The sequence below is a fragment of the Melanotaenia boesemani genome, chromosome 23, assembly GCF_017639745.1.
Source record: "Melanotaenia boesemani isolate fMelBoe1 chromosome 23, fMelBoe1.pri, whole genome shotgun sequence".
NCBI classification, from domain to species: domain Eukaryota; kingdom Metazoa; phylum Chordata; class Actinopteri; order Atheriniformes; family Melanotaeniidae; genus Melanotaenia; species Melanotaenia boesemani.
Window position 1 is genome coordinate 13,984,537 of NC_055704.1, and position 26,250 is coordinate 14,010,786.

Below are 26,250 nucleotides of genomic sequence, written 5' to 3' on the forward strand. Positions count from 1 at the left end.
TATAAAGGAAATAAACAGGCTTTCCCATTGTATCAGATTTATTGAGAAGAAGCATTGTTACGACAAATAACTAATCTACCAAACATGTAATTTTCTAACTTTTTGTGCTAAATTTATATAAATAGTCACCTGTAATAAAATAATCATGGTAAAAGACTAAATATTGTTTTTGTTTAATAATCTTTTAAATATTTGTTCAGTTGATACAATTAGACTGTAACTTTTAAAGATAGTTTCATTTATTCATGTATTTATGGTGTTTTGATGAATGTTTTATTTATTGTTAATGTGTAAAACATGAGAAACGCTTGCAGTACAGATTTGAAAGAAACAGCGGAAAGGCAAGCTATTTAAAATAAAGATTCCTATTGTTTCGTTTTCACGCATTTCCTCCCACGCCTCAAAGCTTTGTGAAATTACAGCTGTTCGTTATTACCAAAGCGCAATACTGGCTGTAGAAAACTTATGTACTCATCAGTGAATAAACAAAATACATTTAATATATGACAGGACGTTGTAGGTTGAGCCTACTTTAATTTTGAACAGATTAACCGGAAACTGTACATCCTTCAATATAGAAAATGTATAAATCTATGCAAGCTGTAATTTTATTTTGAAACACAACAGGACGTTCTCCTTCCGTCACTGTCGCTCAGTAGCTTGAACAGTTGCACCCCTCCCGTGTCTGTCGACGTTAGGTCCTCCTCCAGCTACTTTAAACTGCTTCCACTGCCTAACAAACCATATTTTTAGGGGGTTTGGTCATAAGCACCTTGTCCACAGAGTTTGCCGTCTGCCATTGATCTTCGGAGGATATTTCTTTTCATGTCGGTGTGTTTGGAGCCGAAACCGAACACAAACAGAGCTGTATATTAGGCTACTTCGGTGGGGGGGAAAACGGAGGAGGGCATCCGGGCCTGGCAGCTCCGGAGAATCGGCTTGAAACGACGGAATTCACCATTTTCAGGTAAATTGTCTAAATACCAGCAGTGGACAGAGCCGAGTCTGTCCGATAATGGACACCATAATGTTACGTCTCGTCCGGCCGCGAAGGACGAAGTGTAAGCGGTGGTGTGTGGAAATGACAACGAAGAGGAAACGGTAGCTAAAGAACGATTCAGTCTGACTTTAGTACATATTTCGCAGTTACCCTTCGTTTACACTTAAACAATTAAGTATGTTGTACTCTCAACTGATAGAATATCATCCCAGGTGCAATAGGTTTGTTTACAGATGTCGACAGCCAAGGCTGCTGTTTGGGAGAGTAACCGTCTGGTAAAATAAAGAGAGATATGGTGCAGGAATGCCACTGAGAGATCTTCCATTTGTATTTTAACCCTAGGTAAAAATCTTTATGTAACATTACGTGCATGTCTGAAGACGCCTGTACGCCATATTTGCCTATAACCACTAAAGCATCATGTTCACATCAGACTGTACATGCTGACCGAGCATACTGAAAGGAGCAGCATGCATCAATATTAAAAAAGTTGTTTTCTTGCGTACAGTAACGCAACTTGAAATATGAGAAAAGCATAAAATACCTTTTTAAATAGGTGGAGCAAATTATTTAAGTCACAAAAGGTCTGTATTTCCAAGCTTTCTGTGGTACTTTTAAATGACCTTACTTGAAATACTTAAATTGATGTGTTTAAAAATTACCTACAGCTGACTTTATAGAGAGTATATCCTTTCTGCATGTTGCTCGAAATGTGGTTGAGTCACACAACCGAAGGTGAGAGATACAAGATGTTCCATTCATAAAAAAAACTCCCCTTAAAGCAAGCTTGCATCTGTATTTTAGCAGCCACTTAAATCCACTAGAGCTTATATAAATGTATACTCATGTTGAATGTTGAGCATTGTACATATTAAATTAAGCAAGTTTAAGATGAGCTATTGAATGTAATCATAGGATCATCGTTTTAAAGAACAGAAAATGAAAGTTACCAAAGCGTTACCAAACAGGTTCTTTTTGACTTTTCTCTATTTCCTGTTTGACCTGGATTTACTTTTCACCGTCCTGCATCTGGAACAACTGGCCACTCAGTTTTGTGTCTGTGTTGATGTGCATGTGAGTGTATTGACCCATATCCAGATTTAGGCTGTTGGCTGTAGGAGTGATACACCCCCAGAGGACAAAGTAATTACCCTGACAGCCCCCTCCCCATGTCTGTGGGTTGCATAGCAGTTCCGTATTGATCTACCTCTGCATTATGTAGCATACAGCAGGATGCTGAGAGTGTGTTCACACTTATTCTCACTTCTTCCCTTGGGGCTGACAGATGTGCATAAGCACATTCTAACGAGTCTCCTATTATAATAGCTAAGGATGAATAAAGTGTTTTGTCAGTTTGACAAACTCATGTAACCAAAGCAAGAAATGTCTTGCTGGAATAAGAATATACAAATATGTCAGAGTGATGATTTTTTTTATATGGGATCATCTTAACAAAAGGTGTTTTCCTATTAAAAGTTAGACAGTGCTGCTGTTCAAGCTGAGACTAATGATTTTCTATATGTTACATGCTCTGATTTTACCTGTTAAAATAATATACAGAGCTGCTTGAGCCACTCTTCATTTCCTATATTTTGCTTCCAAGGAGGCAGACTTTCGTGTAATCTTTTAAAGTGATCTTGAGAAACAGTGTTTCAAGCTTTTGGAAGGTCTACAAAAGTTTTCTTTAAAAATTGGTTACTTTTTTATTCATTCACTGTCCATCTCTTTGACTTGACTATTTTCAGATTAATGTTTTTTTCTTTATTTGTCAAGACACTAATTTGTGAAGCATTCAAGCATAAAATGGGACCTAACTCAAGGGATGAACCAGTTTTAACTCTGCATGTAACAGACAACAAATAACACACTTTAAATGGGACCATTAGGTATTTATTTATTTATTTATTTTACTAGCAGCCTGTCACAAAAATGCATGTTTAGTAGATATGAAATAGTATGGGAATCATTTAGTTTGTGAAAGACAAAGATGTATTAGCTGAACACTTGGCTTACATCAACATGGTTGGCTGTGTGTCCTTAAAACATGTGCAGAACATCAAAAACGAGGGGGACAAAAGAATATAAGTTAGATCAAAAGAAGAGCTTTGGAAAGTCCTTTTAAGAAATCTGGAGAACTATTTCTGAAGACTACGAAAAAAAAAGCTTGTCTAATAGAGTTCAATCTATGTTGAAGATGTACTTTATTTTCATTAGTTTGGACATGAGTGAATAAATTACAGCACCTGTTTCCCATCTAGTGGCCCTGTATAAAGAATTGAGGGTGACTCCAGGCTTCTGCACATGTTGGTTAATGACAGTGCTGTGGAGCTAGCAGCGTGGTGTATGATAATATGTTCTGGACACTAGAGTTAAAACGTCAAGCAAGGTCGGGATGAACATGGCCACAATAATGTGTTAAACTTCTAAATGCTTTCTGATAATTAGCCTCCAAAACACTGTTGTTATTGACAATCAGTCCAGCAGCTGCACGTGCACGTTCCCATTTTGTCAGTGTTTTCTGTTTGTGTCCAGTCTTCTGTCTTTAAAATGCTGCTTGCCATTAATGGATGTTGACAACATTTCTTGAAATCAATATTTTAGCATGAGAAATCTTAATGTTCTTGACAGGCTATTTCAATTTTTATTGGCCTTTTGTATCTGGGTGTCCATGGCTGCTTTTGAATTTCATTTCGGTGGCATTTTCAAAGATATGATTTCTTTGATATAGCCAGAGATGTGATTCTTGAAGAAAGTCCTTTTGTTTTTCCTAACCAAGTTGATAAAAGTAGAAAAAACTAAGGACAGGAAAGTATTGTGCAGGATGAGTCTCTAAGTAGTGTTTTCTTACACAAAGGTCTGTGAATGATCACATTCTGGCCTTCTCCTATTCCCTCCACATATAAATGACCACTAGCAAGACATGAAAAAGGGACACCATCACATAGAGCTGATTGGGAGACGTAAAACTCTGACATGCTGAGGAAATTATACTTCATCTGAGTAGGAACCAGAGTAAAGAAAACAAAGTAATTGCAGAATTTTTCAGGCTTCTAGAGTGAAACTGCAGCATTTAGAGCTGCAACTCTTTTTTTTTTTTATCATGAGATTGAGTTTAATCTGTTATTGCTCCATGTTTGCTTTGCACCTTTTTAAAAACCCAGTAATGTCAGAAATGTCCAGTACATTTTCTGGTTTCACCTTAGTAGGTTTAGAAAATGTGAAGAAGGGAAATCTGGCTATCAGCCCCAGGGGCTGATGGGAAATGTTTTCCTGCTTTCCTGTTACAGGGTGGGCATCATGTTGGTGACATCATAATTATTGGTTTTTTTAAGGATCTGACTAATTCTAGGCTTTAGAGTGAGTACAGTTGGTGTGGGTTGGATACAGCGGACACACACGCATTGACACTAATTGGTAGCTATATGAACACACACATACCAGTGAGAAAGTTATGTGAGTCATGTAAGGAATGTGAATTGTCGGGAGTTCATTGTCTCTTTTAGTCCCGTATACACACACACACACACAGCAGTTTTAGAACATAAAAAAGTAAAAAGTGTATGTATTGTAAACTCTTCTGTCAATCTAGTGGTGTGTAAGTGCTGTTATCTTACACAAATGTGTTATGTCCTGGAGGATGGATGTGTGTGTTGGTTTGTATTAGAGAAAATAGACTAGCAGTTTGCATTTCTTTGTGGCCTAATACTTTGATGTAATAACTTTTGCACACACACACACACTCTTTATCTACCCCTGTTAATGTATGTTTTGGCATCATATCTTGGCCATTTTCTCCCTCCGTAAATCGTTGAAGCGTGCTGTACTGTGTGCATGTGTGTTTGTGTGTGGAGGATTAGGTTGGGTGAGATTGGCTCATAATCTGGAGATTAAGCAGTGGCATTGTAGGAACAGCAGCAGACAGGGATTACATGCACACACACACACAAACACACATAGGTTACACATTAAAATAAACAGCTTGCCATTCATTCATGAAGCGACTTTCCCCCGTGGTGGGAGCTCACTGTAAAGTCAAGTGGTGTCATTTGACTGTGAAAATGCTGAAGTATTCATCACACAATGACACACGCACAGACACACACACATGCTAATCAGCAAGTGCCATGGATGGGGTTTCACACCGCTTTCTCTTTATTGTGTCTGTTGAATAGGGTCGATGAGATTTTGGAATTGTGTTTTCGTCTTTGAAAGCGAAACCCAATTTTGTGCGTCCATGGTGACCAATGAATCATTGATGAACCAAAATAAAGCTTCACATTTATCCCTAACTACAATCTAACATTACCTTTTTAGAGATGGAAAGTTTAATTATAAAAGTAACAAAGATGTCTGCCTTTTTAAGCAAATCCAGGAGCAGGACAGCAGCCTGATGACCAAATGCTCTACCACTCATGCTGCTATTGGAGACTATACTGCCAATTTTATTCAGATGATGAGGTTTCTTGATGCCCCAGAGTTCCATGTGGTATCCAGTGAAGAGAAGCTAGTTTGTTGGAAGTATGATCTGTTTTAATCAGACCTCTTACTTACCAGGTCGTAGTATCAGTCAAGGACACTTCAGTCAACTGGATCTGTTGGAGACTTATCAGAGTTATTGGAACATCCCGAACAAATTCATGGTTTTTCAGCATCACTCTGGGACAGGATGTTTAAGACTGCTCAGACCAAAGCAGCTGACCTTGAAAGTTCAGCTCTGATTGGTTAGTCCTCTTTTATCAAGGCTAAGTTCACGCTGCAGGTCTTAATGCTTGACTCCTGTTTTTTTTCTGAGATCTGTTTTATTTTTGCATGGTTGTTCACATTATAATTAAAATGTAACTGTCATCAAGCTTCAGTATGAACATGGTCCTGAGAAATGACGTCACACACAGCATGCTGTGTTTATGGACGTAAATATGGAAAATCTACACAACCCTACCTTACTGTGTATACATTTTGAAGTTGTTGTGCAATCAGAGCAGACAAAATTGTGATATATTGTTTTGTCCTCCATTGTTTACATTCAGTCTTGCTGCATCTGGTCTTTTCTAGTGCAGAATCTGTCTCACTTCATTGACTGCTCAAATGTCTATTTGTAGATTTATCTTTTTTAGGTGTGCTCCTTTAATCCTGAATGCATCAGTTAACAGTCTACAAAATGAATGCACTCTTTTAAGAATTATTTTAATTTTTTTCCCGCTGTTCCTACAAAATGCACACTTGTCTACACAACAACCAACATACCTCTATGTATGCCATCAGTGTTTGGTTTGCTTTCTCCTCACAGTGTCCAATAAGTTTGTTCTTAGTGTTTCTTACAACAGGATCAAGTCTAATTTAGACAACCTTAAAACAATAAAACAGCCACCATGATTTGTTTTTTTCCTTTCATGGAAGAGATCTGGAACCCAGTTTGTGTCTTTTTCTAAAACACACAAATTAAACAAATACATTTTTATCAAGCGAGATAGTTGCTTCTTGCAGTTATCTTGTAGATTAAAAAAATTACTTCCATATAATATCTTATAATCCATAAATACAGATTAAAACGGGTACACTCTGCACAGTCCAACATAGGGTAAATTTCTGATTAGTTGCAACTAAATGAATATGAATGACTTTTTAAACTAGTTTTAGTAAAATACAAGACTGACATGCTTGGGTGGTAAAAGTGATGTACCTTATAGCAACTCCACTGACTCAAAATGCCTGATCAACAAATTGCTGTAGAGCCTAGGGCTGTTAATCCTTCAAGTGTAAATTCTCACTGTTCAGGGAGATAAACTTGAAATGGCTGTTAGATGTCTGAAATTATGTGATGCAACCTTACCTTAGTAAATTTTATTGTACACTCTGCCAAGTTGTTAATGGGAATTGTGACTAAAATAATGAAGTTTACAGCATAAATTTGCAATATAAAAAACATTCATTGTTCAGTTTTATCAAACTTATATATGAAATACAGTTAGGTTGTGTTTTCTGTATGCATGTAAGCAAAAAACAAGAAATAAGTGGATCAGCATTGGTGCCAAGTACTGTCAGCTGTAGTTGACGTTCTGTTGTTGAGTACATCTCATCCTACACAACTCTCACCATCTGCCTGTGTCTCTCAGCCAATATTTGTCACACTGTTTGCCTAATTTGAACCATGAGATTATTTATTTGGCTGCTGGATTTGAATTATTTTAACTTTACTGCTGAATTTTCTCTGCATAATGTATGTCTCTTTGGGAATCAAATATGCGAGTTCTGAGATTTCAGGATGAATTGCATAACATTATTCTCATTGTCTGCTCATCCTTCGCTGTGAGTTTCTTTTTTGAATCCCAAGGAAGAGTCTGTAATTACCCCGCTCTCTTCTCAGCTGGTTAATCATCAGATCCCAGACAGGCGTTATCTACAATCAGTGCCAATAAAGTGCACTAAAAGTTCACAGGAAGCAGCCTTGAAAATTGGAGTGCAGGCACTCCTGACGCCCTGAGAGAAAATAGTTAGGCATTACTGCTGTTTTATACAGCCGTCTCTAATTAATTTTTTCCCAAACTGAGGCTGTAATGACTAGTTTACTGGTATTACTCTTCTTATTTCTGAAGCTCTGCGCTGTATTAGGATTAGTTGATGTGGCAGTCATCATCATCTTAGTGGTCAGATCAACTGAAGGCCACCACTGACGGGGACATTTTGACACACACTGATAATCTGCTTTATTGTAATTAAGCCAGCTCTGTCACATGAATAGTTAAAGGTGCCACGACGGAACAGACTAATCACAAAACATTAAGAGAGACAAGAGCTCTCTAGGAAATCAGCAAAAGCATAAGATAAAAACCCTAAATGGTATGAATAATGTGGAGTTCTAGTGAAGCTATAAATAGAACATCTTTTCAATTATATTTTATTTTTAAACTTTTTTTATTTATTTGTTTGGACAGCTAATAAAGAATAAGAGCAACAGGTGGTCTTTGTTGCTTAAAGTATAATAGATATGTCTGTAGTGAAACAATTAAGTGCAAAACATACAGTATATGTCCAGATGTAACCTGTGGCATCTGTATTTTTCAGTACCCAACATCTAAAAGCAGTTCCGGATTACTGAATCATTAAAGGGCATTGAAGTGGTGCAATAAAAGGATCAACACAAACACACCCACATCCTCGTTGAGCTTTATCCAGGCTCAGATGGACATGACAAGGACTTTGTGAGGTAGTTGGTGGAGTAAAGTCTGTATACTGACCTGCCAGGAAGATTTTGCCTTCTGTGTTCTCAGATACAACTCGTGCTTAGAGAAGCTCAGAAGTGTTGCATTGCATGCAGGCAAACTGTTGTAATGTTGACAAGTGTGTGTCTCTGTTTGACTTTAAATAGACATTTTTTTTAAAGCATGGGTCTCTGCAAAAGTCTTGTAAACCTTTTGGCCTCTTTGTTTTTAGTTGAGTTTACAGACCTGATCACTGGAAATGATGGTTTCCAGAGAAATCACTGCACCAGAAGTAGGCATAGAGGCATCTTTTGGTTTGCATGTTATCTCTTTCTCATGCTGGGACATCCCACCTGGCTCAGCACAATGATAAGAATAGCTCAGTCAGCTGGTAGACTGTGTGAGTAATACACTAAACAGAACACCTCAGGCCAAGAACACCTGTTCCCCAAGGCCTCTGGGTGAATGGAGGTGGATCCACTTTAAGGGAGTGTTGGGGCGTGAGAAAGAGGATGCTCCTTAGAAGGCTTTAAAACACACAAAAGAAAGAAGAGGTGATAATGGAGGGAGGAAAATTAAAATCTTGTGGATCATGTATGTAAGGTGACCTCAAATCTTTGTAGTTGTGTGCCAGTTTTGTGGTTCTAGCCGTTGTTGAACTGACAGGAAAAGGTGATTTGTACAGGAACTTAAACAAAACACTGGATCTGCAGCTTTTCAAATGAAAGTATTAAAAAAACTTGCCATTGTTTGGTTGAATATGCAAACGGAAGACATTTCTGAAGGACTCTTCAATACTTAATGATAATAAAAATGCCGTTTATCAGATTAATCTTTGACATTTAAGTTCCTATTTTAGGAATAGTAGATGTTTTTATTAATATCCTCCCTTTTTTTAGCATCTCTATTTCAGTAAAACATAATTTGCATAAGACATTATCACTTTGAAGATCTTGGGTGTGTATGTGTTTGTGTGTTTGTGTGTATTATCCTAAGCTTGTACAGTTTTCTATCTCTCTCCACTGGAATGTGCCATCTCCAGCTGTGTGTTTAAATTACCACCCCAACATCTAGATAGGAAAACATTCTTGGACGTTGTGCTCATCCAACTATGTGCACCCATCTGACAAACAGTCCGGAAGCTTCTCATTATCTCCTGGTAATCTTATGTGTGTTGAGACAGACAAACATGATGAAACAAACATGCAAGAAAAGATGGAGGATGTTTTTGTCTTATGCAGCAGCTGCAGATCAGCACAGCCTGCAGCAGTATAGACAGGTTCACAACATGTGGTCCGTTTTCTTCAACAGCTGAAAAGAAAATAACACCTGCTATGCCATGACAGTGCTGTAGTCAATAATGACGAATCATGATTCGATTTGTTTATGATTCAGATGGTCATGGTTTCTCAAATTTGTCGTGACAAACGACGAAGAAGAAAACTGGCTCATCACATGGAACTACATCAGATCCTAGCGGTCTTGGGTTGACCGTATATCTATCAGAACTTTTACCCACTGTTGCCAACTTCTCTGTAAGAAAAGTAGTTATTTATTGGCTGTCTTAAGTCGCTAGAAGTCATTAAATAAAGTCATTATATAATATGCATATTTGGCCTGGTACATATATTTTTTTAATGGAAGCTGCAGGGAAGAGGAATAATGTCCAGTGAATATACACAAGAAATAACATATATATTATAAAGAAAATGTATGAGAGAGAGAGAATCAGCTTAATCAGTTAATGCTACACTGATAGAGATTGGATGTACTATAGGAAAAAACAATATTGTGCCTTATTGATGAGTTTGATGTGATATTAGAGCTACTGAAGAATTTTTTTCTCTAAAGATATTTGCTCATTTTGAGTTCTGCTGGTGATATTGTAGGAAATAATTATTAGATGCATTTACATTTAGTCTTTTTTTTTCAGGACCAAAGTGTATACTAACCAAATCATTAAGTTACCGCTTGTGCCCAATGGCACTGTCTTTTTGAGTGGTCATGATTGATCCCTCCCAATATTGTATGTTGAACATATGGATTGTCCTTGAAACGCTCAACCATAGCGCTGATGACTGATCAACATCAGCCTTATTTGTTATTTTATAGCTTTTTATGAGGCAAACCATAAACTTGTCCTGTCATATTCACTCTTTTGTGCTATTATTGCCCTCAGTTATGTTCACCATATAGGTACTACCTGCAAACTGCCTGTTGCTGGAACAAACAGCTCTATTGAGATGAGACAGAGTGAACCACAACAGGGAAAGTGCGGGTTATAAAATCAGAGCAGTGAGTTGAAAGATCCTAACTTCCTGTTCTGAGATGAGACGAAGGTGCAGAATTGAGCCATAATTCTCTTTTTAATGGCATGATATATTTTCATTTCCTCTTTTAATTTGAATATTTGGATTGATGCAACTTTACAGAGACACAGGACTTCTCTTCAAATGTTTTTGTTTTTAACTCTGGTGTTGTTTTTTGTCTCGTCTCTGCTTCCTGTGTGTTTGCTCCCAGTCAGGATTACATAGACAAAACATGCATACATGTATTAGTGCATGACATACCGTTGCTTAGATTGCACTAGATCAGCCTACTCTGCCTCCTAGTGTGTGTCTGACTGTGTGTGTTTGTGTCGGTGTGAAGAACTGATAAGAGGATCAGCTATCCTGCACGCAATCTCTGTTTTGTAATTGGAGGATGTATAAAGTGTGTTGCCTTCTATCTGACCTCAAGCTTGGCCCTTACACAAACACAGGTGCATACACACACACACACACATATACATATATATATATATATATATATATATATATATATATATATATATATATTATGTTGGTCTCTTTCAAGCCTCACCCTCTTGTTGCAACCAGATGACTCTGGAGTGTCTGGGCTTTGAGTTAAATCTTGTCTGTCTCGCTCTCTCTGTCTCTCTCTCCTCCCTCTGTGTGTGTGTGTGTGTGTGTCAGCTGAGTTCTCTGTATGGTTGGTGGCCTGCGGGCTCTGTGTTTTTTGGTCATGTGGCAGCAGAGCGACGGGGTAATGGTGCACCATGTGTTGTGTTTACATTTGTTTGTGTGTACGTGAGATCCTGCAGACATCTTACATAAAAATGTCTTCTCTCCAGCATGCCATGCTTCCTCATTTTCATCTTCATCTTCATTCCTGTCATCTCCCTCCTTTAAACCTCATTATCTGAGTTCTTCCTCTTACTCTGTCTTCTTTTTGTTTCATCTTTTTGTTTATTGCAGTGCTTGGTAGATTGTTATGTACTGCTCCATGGTAACAGCTTAGCATGTGATGTTTTGATATGTAGCATAAAGAACCAGCAGCATAAACCTGCTGAGACATCATATGATACTAAAATAACCAGGTTTAACTGTATATGAGCAAACTGTGCTCATTCACATTCCCAGGACAGGTAATCTTTGCTACTATATTTTTCGTCTTACATCTTTGAAGTTGCTGAGTGAGGTAGCCATGACGCAGCTATCCTCAAGCCCTTGTAGGAGAATGCCAGTGCCAGGTGGGGCATAAAAGCTCTCCTGTTCTGGGTCTACCTGAGGGCCACATTTGGATCTGTATGAAGGGCCTCCACAGGAAGGCATCCTGCGGTTATTCTAATCACACTCCCCAACTCCTGTATTAGATCCTTTCTGTGTGAATGGGCAGCAGCGTTAATCTGAGCTTTCTGTTGGATGTCCAGCTTCTCACACTCTCTTGCAGGCCAAGTGCAGCCTCTGGGAGAGGCTCTAGTAAAAAAATATCATAATAATATTGTCTATGATTGATCTAAACTTGATATCAATTTAGAATTTGATAATACTCTCAATGTGTGTGTGAGTACACCAATTCGTGTGGACTTTTTGCTACATTAATGCATATTGACAGTTGTATTAAACTACACATCAGCACATAAGTAACAACTTAATATATTCTTTCTCACTCATTTTCTCTTGCAGAACAATGTATGGAATATGTATTGACAACATCATCATGTGCATAAACACTTTGTCCCAAATTAGGACACAAAAGTGTACTAATGAGAGCCACAGTTCCAGTTAGAATTTCTACTTTTGTGCATGTTTTATAGTGAACCAGCTTGTACAATAGGGCTGCAACTAATGACTATTCTGATAGTTGATTAGTCACCGACTATTAAAACGACTAGTCGACCAATCAGATTATGTATCTCATGATTATTATAAATGGATCTTATTTCACTTTCAGCTTTGAAATCTTGCATGTGATTGTTAAGTAAGTCCCACATGCCTCCTCTTTAAATGTTCGAGCATTGCAGACGTACTTCCGTGGTACACAAGGTCCGCTTCACAAATCTCACATTTATTTAAGTTATTTTTTAAGTTTAACGTAAAGTTATCCCAGATTTTTGACATTCTCTGCTGCCGTTTTGCTACCTAGTCCGACACCATATTATTCCCCTGGCGGACTTTAGTACGCATGTGCAACTCTCAGCAGAGATAAAAAAAAAAGAAGACAATGTCTCACTCTGTATTTTTTGTCCCCCTCTTAGTGCATGTGCATTGTGCAACTCTCAGCAGAGGTAGGATTAGAAGACGATGTCTCACTCTGTAGTTTTTATTTACACTACCGTTCAAAAGTTTGGGGTCACTTCCCTATTGAATCCCATGGCAAAGTGACCCCAAACTTTTGAACGGTAGTGTATTTTTTTTTTTTTTTGCCGACAATAGTCAATGGCTATTGACAACATCGACTAATCGTTGCAGCCCTAATGTACAAGCACAGGAACACAGCCCTCTTAAAGACACCTGAGATTAACATCGTACATTGAGGTGTTTGTTTAGAAATGTCAAGTCAAGATTCAAACTTCAAGATGAAGGAACAGCATTATTATCCACATGATTAGTAGTGAGGCACAGATCATAAAAATCCAAACAGAAGCAAGACAACCAATACATTAAAAGTAGTAAAAATGCTAGAATAATTTAAGATAAGATAAACTGACACGTGGGGGATTCTGGTGTTAATCATCAACTTAAGTTTAGCTCTCTTCAGATCTCTTTTTTTGCAAACTCATATCTCTATTCCTCTCCTCTGCTTCTTTATCACCCTAAGACATGTTTTCACTCTTTGTCTCCTTGGTCATTTCCTATTAATATTAACATTGCAGGCTTTTGTGGGCCTCCAAATGCACACATAGTGGGTCATTTCAGCTCAGCCCTGTGGGTCAGTCATGCTGAAGCTCCTTGTTTGGTTTTCTCTCAAACAAAACAAAGGATCTTTCAGTGGAAAGCGCCCACTGTACTGGGCAGCAGCACTGATGCTCTGTTTGTGCATGTTCCTACAGGGCACACAAACACATACTTGTGACTGTACTTGGTGGGGTTCAGCAAAAATGGTTGCTTAAAGGCTGATGACGGTGCTGATAGATCTCCAGTGATGCCAGGCTTGCTGATCAGAATCCTTTAGCTCTTACTTTTAAATTTTTTCTTCTTTCTGAGTGGGTTGAAAAGCTTTTTTTGGGGAGGGTAATTGGTGAAATGTCATATACAGTACTTAGTTGGAAAAAAATAAATAAAAGAACCTACATTCTGTGCAAAACTGTTCAGAAATAGTTTATTTAACCAGGTTTCACAGTTGAGGTTGTCAGTGAAATCAGATGCTTGAATTCATCCAGCTGCTGGGCTTTTGGAAGGTGACACCCTTTTATTGTCCGTTTGAAGTCTTTGTGTTTGTACATCATATAGCACAGACAGTGGTGCTTTGATTTTAACATATACCAGCTATATAAGGGAAACTCCATGGTGTGTGTGGGTGCTGCTGTGATCTCTAATGGAAGTGAACCTGAGGGGATGGCAGCATTATTCTTAACTCCCTTTCTGACACCAAACACTTGTAGAGGAAACATTTTCATCGAGCACCTGTGTGAGGTCAGATTTCACCTTTAAGTGTTTTTGCTGAGCTGTTCTTTTTAAGTTAAACTCCTGTGATTATATATATATATATTTTTTTTTATCATTGTTCTTTCTTAAGAACTGATTTTTAGTCATTGTAGGCAGCGAGCATGCTGTGAGAGTGGGAGGAATTGGTCATTTTGCCATTTAGTTGAGATAGGATTGACATAATATTACACAATTTACAAATAAGACAAACACTGTGAATCTGATGCAGAGAAAGTGATCAGTTAAGATCTGGGGCAGGGGAAGGAATGAGATATTAGTTGAAGCTCAAGGTAGGAGGATGAGGGTAGAAAATTTAGATCTAGTCATTGCTTTTGTTATGGGATCATAATGTGTTTCTAAAGACAGCTGTACCCTTTTCCGTTAGCCAGTGTATCAGATAAATAGACGATACGCCAGCTACATAATAGCTTGATGTCAGCAGTGTGATGCCTTCCTTAAATTATAATGAAGGAGACTGTGACACAAAAATAAAGGATAAGATGGCAGACATCCATCTCGAGTGTCAAGATCCAACCTTTAGGGTTGGATTGGTAAGCTTGGGACCTCAACAGAAGGGTCCCACAAAAGTAGGATGGGTCTGATCTGATTTTCTGGCTCCCTTCCCAGTTTTTGCCTGTGGAAACACACACACACACAAAAATGTACTGACCCATCATGTACCAACCCAGACTTGTTGTTGGAAACAGGGCTTTAGTACATGAGCTGCAGCCTAATTTTCACCAAAACAAACTGTCTTACATATTGGTCTGATAACGTGAGACCAGAAAGCATGAACTAGCAACAGAGAGCAACACCAAAAAACAACAACAAAAAATGCCCCAGCCTCCTCTGTTTTTTTATTTTTTATAAGATAATGTGGGATGTGCTGGAGTTAATTTTCACTTGGATTTCATTTGAACAAAAAAAAACCTGGAGCAGCCTTTTTTGAGATGTTAAATGAGAGTGAGTGAAGGTCCCGTAATTTACTGCGGTTTGGAAGTTGTTAAGTAGTTGACAGTAGTAAAAGTTATGTTTAAAAATATGTATTATGTTAATTTATTAAAAAGAAATCAGTCTTCTTCTAAAATTTAAAATAGCATGCCAGACTTTGAAAAACATCCAGATTTAAATTAATATTGTGATATTACACACAATAATCTTGCAGAATCTCAGTAGTTGTCACTAACGTACTGATCTGAAGTCAGTATAAAGCGTATCCTTTAGTGTTTTTGGTACAAAATAGGGTTCAGCTGGATTAAAAAAGATCTTTAAGATTTAAGGTTGCAGCTCTGTTTTAGGTTTAATGGTCATTTTCCACTTCTGCTAATAGCAAGCATGAGCTATAACACAGTTATAAGTTTTAAACGCATAATTATGTTATAGAAATGGGGAAAGAGTAGATGCAGAAAATTGATGGCATGACTGATCAGCCACACAAACCAGAAAGTGCTAGTTAGTTCAGCAATCCGTTAAGAGATGAAGTCACAAATAAACCTCATGTGTTGATAAATGGATCTCTTCGACATGTGAGCATCTTTTTTTTCCTGCAGGCTCTGGTCGGTTTTGGCTCCCTCATGTCTGCTCTCCAAAAACATTAGAGATGATTCTATCTATTTTAAACTGGTTGTGATTCTCATATGAGTGTCTATTTTGAGCAATGTTTTTAACACTGTTAACAGTTGTTTTTCTTTGGAGGAGACGGTGTTGCGAGCAACGGGTCAATCTCCCCTTCAGCTCCACCTGTGTTCTGTCAACTCTATAAACTTCTATAGTGCTCGCAAAGTTCAAGGCATAATTTATATTAAACATGTGAAGCACTCTTCAGCGTGGTATTAGTGTTTCGGCATCAGCACACCATGTTGAGATATGCCAAGTTTTCAGCTCATTCAGTTGGTGCAAACTTACTATTTTATGTCTGTTAAATTTGGCTCTCTTTATTATTTTTGCTCTAAAGATGCAAATTGAGGATCTTTGCAACAGGTTTTTGCAACCTAAATTACTATTTAAAATAGGCTCTTTGTCAAGTTTTCTATTATACAAACTCAAGAGCACATAAAGCTGCAGCTTGTAACAAAATCAAAGGTCAGTAACAAAATTTAATGTATCATTGGAAACTGTTTCTATTGGAAAGTAATCACTTAACTAAAATAACTTTATTTTCTTAGAATAAGCTATTTATATCTACAACATTATTTCTATATCTTTATATCTAGAAAAACTTTGGCCGCTAACGACCGTCATTCGTGGCAAGCACGACTGTGATCTCCATTTTAAGTCATTTCTATGCCCATCTTTATCACTAAATGTCAGTAATTCTTACACATTGTACTTTTAAAAGATTACATGAAAGTCTGATTCCTCAAAGGTAAAATAAAAAAGTAAGGAAATTTGTATTTGGTGATTTATTTCTCCCCTTTAATACTACCAGTTAGTATTATACATCTCATTAGTCACCTTTACAGGTATAACTTGTAATCATCATGATTCTATGGAATGAGCAACACAGCTAAACGTGTAGGTATGTAGGTAAATTAAAATTGTGTAATTAAAGGACGCCCCAGCTTGATGACCCCCATGATTTTGGAAACGCATACTCTTGATTGGTCACCTGCAAACTTTCAATTTTCTGATTTGTCAAAAACACTAAATGTAGCTACTGAAAGCAAACCTAATGAAGACTTGGACCTCCACGTCCTCCATGAGGCTCGCTCTCTCTCTCGCTCTCTCTCTCGCTCTCTCGCTCTCTCTCTCTCTCTTGCAGGAGCAGCACTGTACATACTTGCTCTCATTCTGGTGATTTCATGGCTCTTAACCAAACACAAAGACTCCATTATGGCTCTCTGGAATAAACTCACATTTTCTCCTGTATTCCTCCTCTCCCAGTTCTTCTTGTATCTCCTACTCTTCCTCCTCCTCATGTTCACACTTTCACCCACATTTCCAAGATCAAAAAATATAGCCACATTTTCCGTTTCATTACCTCACTCTGATTTTTTGAGTTGGGGAGGGGAAAGAAGGGGAAAACCACAAAAAAAATAAAAAAAACTGTTCTACAGAAGACCCAGAATGGAGGTCGAAAGAGTGCAAAGTATATGTGTAATAATTAGCTCAGTAATTAGGTCTTGTCCCCTGCACCCTCCTCCCACTTTCTTGTCCTTTGAAGTCCCTTCTACAGACTACCCTGGATGTACTTGGGATGCATCCAGAGGATTGGGGGTTGTCGGGAATGTGGGTCAAAATGAGTGTGTGTGTTGAATATCTGGCGATGCTGTTGATGAAAAGGAGAGAAAGTGAGCTGAGGGGCTTGGTTGTCCCTCGGTGTCTCTGTCGTTGGCAGATTGCTTATGCTGCTTTCTAAGTTAAAATCCCCCCTCAGATGCACATCATTCATATCTGCCAGATGCCGTACTTTCAACACACATGCACATACACACACAAACGTCACACCAGGCCCTTTGTTTTGGTTTGCAGCAGAGATAAAACCCGGCTCTGTTACACTTCTCTGTTTGGGAGACAAAGAGCGCTTATCTCATAGACTGTGAGTGTGTGTGCACGAGGGAGAGAATGTGTTTGTGAGAGTGTTTTCCAATGCAGTCATTTTATTTATGCACTGCCATTTTTATGAGCTGAATTTTTGGTCTTGTTTGGTGCAGTTTTCTGTACTTTTTACCCTGTTGTTGTACTTCTCGATCGCTTTTCGTGAGTAGGCGTGTGTGGTGTCATCTGATCTGCATGCTGATAGCACCACAACGGTCAGCATGACGCACTTCCTCCTAAGTAGTGGCCTTATCACATGCAGGTTAACGGGTGGTCCAATGCATTCATTTTGTTAGATGGGTTATATACTTTAAGATTTCTTTTTTTTTGTTTTGTTTTGTTTTGTATGCATACGTGCATCACTAAACAGGAGCAAAATACTACTTAAAATTAAAGTATCACCATGTGGAGCTGCAATGTTTGTGCTGGTGACTTGTACTTTGCAATGACAAACCAAACTCAATCTTTTCCAAAGTGAATTGCCACTTCCCCCCCTATTTTTGGCGCTTCTTATGAGATTAGTGGCTATTCTTAACTTAAATTTTGACACAAATTGCACTTTAATAAACCTTGAAGGAGATAGTGTGAGAGGGAACATATACCTCACCCAATGGTGTGTTAAGACTAAAAATGCTAAGCAATTGTTTGGCCTTGCCTTACCTTACTCATCCGAACTGGGCTACTGGTTTGTTTTACACTTTGTCGCAGGTAAAGTGCAACTAAAACCAAGTAACAGATGCATTTTTCAAAAATTACCCGTACGTCTTGCAGATTCATTAATCTTGTGACAGAGGGAGAATCTCAGTGCTCATAGACTGTCGTTAAAAAGAACCATGTGGATTTTTCACTTAGGTTTACAGATAAATAACTCACTTGGACACATATTAGCCTCCTCTTGCATCAGTTAACATGAAATATTTACATATCTTTATAACTGTATGCAGTTCACTTTGCATTTGTTCTGAACAACTCTCCATTGAGTGAGATATGATATACTCCCTCATATGTACTGTAATATTTTTCAGTTACCGTAGTAAGTAGAGCAGAGAGTGTGTCACAGAGCAAAAAAATATATTTATAATACTGCATAATATCCTCCTAAACACAGTACTCTGATCTGTCCCATGATGTCCTCTCTGTGTGCAGAGTGCTGCTACACTGATTCCTCACATGTTTGTTGTGATATCTGATTCTAGTTTTAAGTAATTGTGCATTTGTAGAGCAACCAGATTTGCAGGTGCGCAGTGACTGATTAGATCTCTTCTAAAAGTTCTGTATGTTCTTTTTTTTTTTTTTTTTTTTTTATCCTGCACATTCGTTTTCTTGGTCCAGAACCAGAGGTCTACATCTCTCACTGCAGCCTGACCACCAGTTTGGTCTGACATTTTGTTGTGTTATGTCAGTCTTCTTCTTCCAGCCGGTGGTTTGGCTTTAATTAGAGCCACTGCAGCCAACTAAGGAAATTCAGGTCATGTCCTCACATAAATACACAAACCTACAAGCTTCTGTTGTTTCCTTTAAAAGTCTGCAATAGTGTGCAGAATGTGACAAACAGATTTCAGCTGTGTGTTGGTGTGAGCTTGTGGCACTGATTGATGAAATAATTCTCAACTTGCAGCGTCACAAATGACAAATAGTTGAAGGAGTGCTTTTTGTGTGTGTGTGTGTGTGTGTGTGTGTGTGTGTGTGTGTGTGTGTGTGTGTGTGTGTGTGTGTGTGTGAGCAGACTGGCAGATGGTGTCTCACGAGTCAGAGAGGAGCCAACAACCTTGACAGAGCCTGGAGAAGGATGGTGACAGCAGGGGTCGACTTGTTTTGTGTTGAGGGTCAGGCGGGATGGGCGGGGCATTCTGCTGCTTCTGCTTCCTCACTGCATTTCCTACATGCCCCTTCCTCACAGACACACACACACTTCACACATGGTTTGACACAATGAGCAAAGACTGGCTTGAGGCAGATTGAGCAAGGTGTTTCCTGTGACCTGGACGAGTGCTACGTCAACACAAACACACTCTACTTCAGCAACACTGGCATGTGCTTTCAGACTGTGTATGTGTGTTAGTCTTTGAGCTGATTTGACTCTCTCCTCTTTCAATTAGAGCTCGTTAATTTCCCCTCTTAAACGTGTGAATGTGTGTGTAAGTGAAAAACAGCTGTGTTCAAGCCTCTGATACTCATCCTTAATTCATGCTTTGTTCATGGTTTATTCATGTACTGTCCAAGCATTTGCAGAGTGAATGAATATTGGATTAAAAGCAGCTTTGCGTTATTCATGAACCGAGATATTTTGGGATTCTCGTGTAATCTCCCACGCTATGTGTCCAAACACACAACATGAAAACACAACAGTGTTGCATTCATGAACCTGTTTATTGGTCCATTATCCCTGAATCTAAGTTAACTGTGCTTTTTTTTCTGTGTCTCACAGGCTGAACTCTGCTCTGCTATGGAAAAAATGAAGAGGATAAAGAAGCGTCTTTCGTTAACACTCCGCCCCAGCCAGACCATCGATGAGTCTCTCTCTGAACTGGCCGAGCAGATGACCATTGAAGACGGTGGCACCAAGGACAACGGTAATGGACCAACATACTGTATAAAATCGAAATCAAACATCCAGTTAATTAGGAAATTAGTGTAAAACCAGCCGCTCATTTGAACCTCATTTTCTGTAAAATGTTGTTACACCAGTAACCTCTTCAATTAATATAAAAATATCAGGCGGGAGTCATTTTAAAAGTGCTGCAGTTAAATGAAAAACAGGTGAAATGAAGAGCAATTATTAGAATTAGATTGCATTTGCAATTTATTTGCACCGATTCAGATTTCTGATTAAAGTACTCCTGGATTGATATATTTTTTCTAGATAAAACAGAAGAATTACAGTATACCTCTTTTGAGTGCCACATTTTAGATATTTAGGTTGTTTTTGTTGTTTTGTTCATATTATTATACGCCATCTCTACTTAAGATTAGGTTTAAAACATCTTTAAAAAAGCAGAAAAGTCTATAGTTGGGCTCAGCTTGGGTCAGAGTTTACACACTAACTTTTGCAGTTAGTTTTTTTTTTCTTTCTACTCTTTTACCTTTTAAAAATGATTTTATTTAATCATATTGTGTTACTCCATTTATTAATACATTTTTACTTTATTAAAAATTTTAATCTTTAAACAGGCAAGTGTACTTATTAAGTGCTTCATTTGCACCTTAGGACAAAAAAAAAAATGTACCTTGATTCAAACAATAAAAAAAAATTGCAAAATTGTGTCAACAAATGTAGATGTAGAACAGTCACTTAAACATTAATGACAAATGTTCTCTGCTTTAAGCAGGATGCATTCATTGACCCATAAAATAAGTTATAAATATGAGGGGTGAATGACTGATTAGCTGGTCACCAGTTGGAGCTTTTTATGCTGAAAATTGGGGAATTCAGATACCTTCATGTGTCTCTCTATAAATGGAGCTAGCGTCCTCAATAATAACTTGTTGGGAAAAAGGCTACAGTATCTAACTTTTGTGTGTGTTGGTACTTGTAAGCTGAGTTCTAATAAAAAGTACATTTTTTCCAGACTTTAGATTTAAGAGTTCATTGTAAACCCTGTCAGCATAACCAGACATGCTGTTTTGATTGTCCCTTAATGATGGTGGGATTATACACAGCTTCCGCTGCTCGATCGGAAGACACATCAAGCATGTGAGCTGGCTGCATGACATTTATACTTCTTATGCTTTACTTGCATGTTCACGTGGAAAACTTGCACCGATTCTGTTCAGGATATGGAGCAACACTTTCCTGACTTCTCATTGCAGAAATAGAGCTTTGGCTTTCTTATAGAACATTTAAATCAATCCAACTGTCTGTGTATTATTAAATCTTAAATATTAAAACTAGCCTCCAATTTCAGTATATATTTGCACTCCTAGTAGAAACTAATATGTGTGTTTTTAAGTTGAGTTAACACAATAGGAAATATTTTTACTACGGCAATATCTGTCAAAACAGCTTTTAAAACAACCTGATCAAAATCAGTCAAAATACCTTAAAGTGAAGACGTTTTTAGCTAAATTGAGCAATTAAATGTCTTTAGTCAATCAGTATCAGGAACCACCACTGGTCGGATTGTTTTTTTGTGGTTTTTTTGTACATGTTCCTCAGCCAGCACTTAAAACTCTTTGCTGAGCTTTCTATGTCCTGACAGCTCTCGTGGGTATTTAAATTATAAAGCAGTGAAGCTGATGCACAGAGAAAGATAGTTCTCTGTGTGTGTCACTAGCAGCTGTAGTGGACCTCCGCTGAGTCGCTTTGCATCAGGTTATGTAACAGAAGCAGAGCGGAGGAGCTACTTGAACACACACAGTAGTGTATCCATGATTTCTGAGGACGTTACATTCACCTACATTCATTTCATTGAGATGAACTGTAGCCCTGTTTGACTGATCCTAAACTTAATGAAATCTTAACCTTATTGTGAGGAGAAAATAGATCTTCATCTCAAAATTTAATTAATAAAACCCTCAATACAGCTAATCCATATGCACACAGAACTCAGCTCAGAAGACAGGGAACAAAAACTTCACACACACACACACTGAGGACACATTTTCCTTGACTCTTCTTTGTTATATCATTTTCTGTCTGGTTTGTCATCCCAGCACCATGCTTCTCCACTCAGCTGCCTGATTGATGGGCACATGAAAAATGGTTGGACTTGTGACTGACAGTTTTCAGAATGAATAGACACATGTCCATCTTTTACAGAACATTTGCTTTTTCAGCCATTTGGCTGTTGCTTTCTATCCAGAATGAGTCACAATAAATACAGCTGTAGGATAAGCTTCTGTTGGCAGAGCCACAGAAACCAGAGACAGTTGGCGGCGATGGAGGTCAAAGCTTAGAGCCATCTTGGGTTTGTGCTACAGAAAACTGCAAAACATACAATGACTTATTTTAGAATAGAAGGGAGATGCAAATTTGTTTGCCCTGGTTCCTCTGATCCATAATTAGTGAGATAATATTCATAAAATCATTCATCAGTTTGACTAACAGATTTATCATCAAATCTCATAGAATATCCAGCAGGTCCAGGAGCTCAAAGATGTTGACCCCCAGTAGGACACAGGTTAGGAAGCTGAATGAAATCCCACCACCAACCCTGTTTTATTGTCATTAAAATTAAATAAATTTTTACATATGAACAGATTACAATTAATTTCAAACTTATTAAAGCCATGTAATGCCAACCACTTTTGTAATTTCTCTGCAATCAAGCACTTTATGACAGACAGATATTCATTTATTAGGAACAAATGTTTGCTTATCGTCTTTAGTTTGACATCATTTCTCAGTGAGTTGTCCTACAAATTAAGATGCAGGTGTTGTGTCCTCTTGTGTTTGATCAGACGATTACCTGACCACACAATAATGTCAAATATAATGTGACTCTTCATTTTTAAGGTATTAAATACCAGGTCATAAATAATAAAAAGAAATCATTTGGTTCATACCAAGTCTTAAAAAAATAACATTGAAAAAACAATACATTCATTTGGCAAGTCAAAAGGTTAAGACTGGATTTAACCTACGAGATAAAGCAGCTATCAGCCATTTAGAAGGTTAGTGGTTTGATTTCTTGCTTCCCCAGTTTGCATGTCAGAGATTTCTTGAGGAAAATTCTGAACCCCACGTCAGCCTTCAGTGGGCTTTTCACTTGAAAGTTAAATTTGATGAGGAAATTGCTAACCTGCTACACTGTAATTAAACTTGATGATTGTTATTTTTTTAAGAGTCTGGAGCTCCGTTTTAAATTAAATCTCCGTCATACTGTGAGGGTTTTAAATTAGGATTGCACCACAGAGGTTTGAAGAGGAAACATTTAAGTTTATACCTGTAGATCTGTGCACCTGACCAGAGTGTATTTTGTTGTTTCAGAGCCCTTCATGAGGAACGGCCGGCCCCCCACCTCCCACAGCATGCATTCCTTTCTGCACCAGTACACGGGTTCCTTCAAGAAGCCACCTCTGCGCCGGCCACACAGCGTCATCGGCGGCACCCTCGGGTCCTTCATGGCCATGCCGCGCAACGGCAGCCGTCTGGGTGAGACGCACATGAGTTCACAAACACAGCATATGAACCAAGGGAAGGAAGTGAGTGGTAGAATAGCAGATGGCATCTGGGAACAGACAGGAAACGTGTTACGATCCTAAGATTTCCATCCTCACACTTGCAGACACACACTCGGCAGAATGACTGGGCGTCATTCCCATGAGCCAGCTTCTCTCTTCACCCTCAGCTTGGACCATTTTTCACCCAAGTGACAGCTGGATGTGTGAATCAGTCAAACATGACGTAGTTTCCTGTGTTAGCTGATTCATCACATCCGAACCATGGCCCTCAGTCTAATCCCAAGGTTGAAACAGATGATGGGATGATTCAAAGCAGCAGCAGATTGGGGGATCGGGACAGCCCAGAGACCGACCAAATGGTTCACAGGACACAGAAACCAAATGCTATGAGTGCTGAAATGAATCAGCTTCTATTCCATTTTAAATATTTAGTGAATAAAAGCACAAAAAGAGAATATTAAGCATAAACACTAGTGATAAGTTTTCATTATTGTAGCGGTCATTTACTAAAAATATAGAAAACATTTTTCTTCTACCTTTTTCAGTAGTTTGTCTGCTAAATACCATTTTGCTGAGCATCACTGCACACATGGTGGCTGCTCAGTATATCCCACCAGCTATTTCTTTCCAAAATACCAGCTATAAAAACCATAAAAATGTGTAACAAGCCTGAAAAACACAGTCTGATTATCATCAGTTGAGAAAAGTGACAAATAAAACAACTGTTTGATGCAAAAGTGATACAGTTTTAAAAATAACCCTTGATGATAGAAAGCCCCGATTAAGCAATGTTCATGAAAAGTCTCCAGGAATGCCAGCGTTAACTCATGTCCTAGTGTACGTGTGCAATGATAATAAATGTAGTTAATCACCAGTAGGTGATTTTTTTGGGGTGGGGAGCAGTTTGCTACTACTGCTACTGAGTCTTGATGGGCTGATTTTCTGTCGCATTTATCTATGTGATTAAAGAAACAGAAAATTATGAGAACTTTTTGAAGTTTTTATTGTCATCCCCCTATTGGGGAGATGTTGCCACAAATCTAAAATCAGTTACACATTTTTGTTTCAGCACGGCAGCTGTAACCAGCATCTGTTCTACACAATGATAGAAAGTTCCTGTCATTGCTTCTCTTGTTTTGTGGATGGAAACATTAGAGGACCCATTGAGCCTCACAGTGGACCCTGTCCCAGATAGACGGTCTTGGATCTTAAATCAGGACAGTTAAGTAGGACATTAATGTAGCACAAAATGCTGCTATACTCTGCTTATTAGCAAAGATGCTAATTATGGTAAAGAAGAAAAAGACAGGAGGGGAAGTGTGAGGGGAATGGAGAGGCGGATCATTAAGTACCATGAAAGAAAAGCACAATAGATGACGGCATAAGAGGAGAGGATGTTTGAAGATGATCAGGAAAAATGGATGGAATTTGATTAGCATTCAATGTCTTAAATAAAGGACTTATTGAGGAAAAAGAATGTAAGAAATGTAAAGTCAATAAGAAAACTGGGAGAAAGATAAGACATCAGCTTTTGTGATTTTGACTGCTGTGGGGTGAAAAGAATGAAAGTAGAAATATTTTCAAAGAATTTTGGGAGGATGAGGAAAGATGTAAGATTGCTGGAGATAATGGAGAGCTATGCAAAAAGCAGAGGGAGGTTTAAAGGAAAGAAAGTAGGACAGATGAGATAATCTGGAGAAGAGACGAGTTAGCAAAGGCAGGTAGTGGAGGAATGTGTTGCAGTAGTGGAGGATGGGCATATGAGCTGCTGCCTAGAAAAACATTACAAAAGGAAGAGGAAACAAGAGAAAGAGAAATGTTCATATATGTGAAAGAAACAGTTGATTTTTCTTTAGAAGAAAAATGTAAATGTGACAGCAAATGGGGAAGTGAAATAATTTGGGTATCTTCCAATAAGCAATGAGTCGAGGAATGAAAGTGGGACAAAAAAAGTTTTTCATGAGGTGAACTTGGAAGCAAAGTAGGTTATGAAGAAGATAGGGTGGCAGTGATTTGGAAAAAAAACCAGGAAGTATTTCCTGGAATTTAGAAAAATAAATGGTAAGATTTCTACCTTTTTATGGTTTAAATTAGTTGTCTGTTGTTCTTTCTGACTGATGGCCCTCCTTCTTGAAACTATAATCAATTTGCAGACGCATCCACCTTACCTATGACTATGGAAAAAAAATGATAATATACTCAATGGCAATGCTTTCGCCACAGCTAATTTTAGCGAGCTGAGCTAATGTTGGTTTGCATAGTTTACCTATGGAACTGTTAACATTCCTTTACAGTACATTGGCATGTAATATATGTACATGCCAATTTAAGATCAGATTTTCAAGATCTTTAAATGAAAGCTGACTGAAAACTGCTTTGGTCATGGACTGTAGAGGATCCTCCGAAGTAGCTGCTAATTCATTTAAGTTTTTCCAACATTTTGGGGTAAACTGAACTTAAA

General features: G+C 38.2%; 1 protein-coding gene across 1 annotated transcript in view; it reads left to right on the plus strand.

Moving 5' to 3' along the window:
- Positions 1-665: 665 nt before the first annotated feature.
- Positions 666-26,250, plus strand: part of cdk17 (cyclin-dependent kinase 17) — a 40,788-nt gene continuing 15,203 nt past the window's right edge. Inside the window, exons 1-3 of the mRNA XM_041977909.1 lie at positions 666-967; positions 20,095-20,239; positions 23,596-23,760. Coding sequence (XP_041833843.1) covers positions 20,113-20,239; positions 23,596-23,760 — 292 coding nt within the window. The 5' untranslated portion in view covers positions 666-967; positions 20,095-20,112. The remainder of the gene's footprint in view (positions 968-20,094; positions 20,240-23,595; positions 23,761-26,250) is intronic.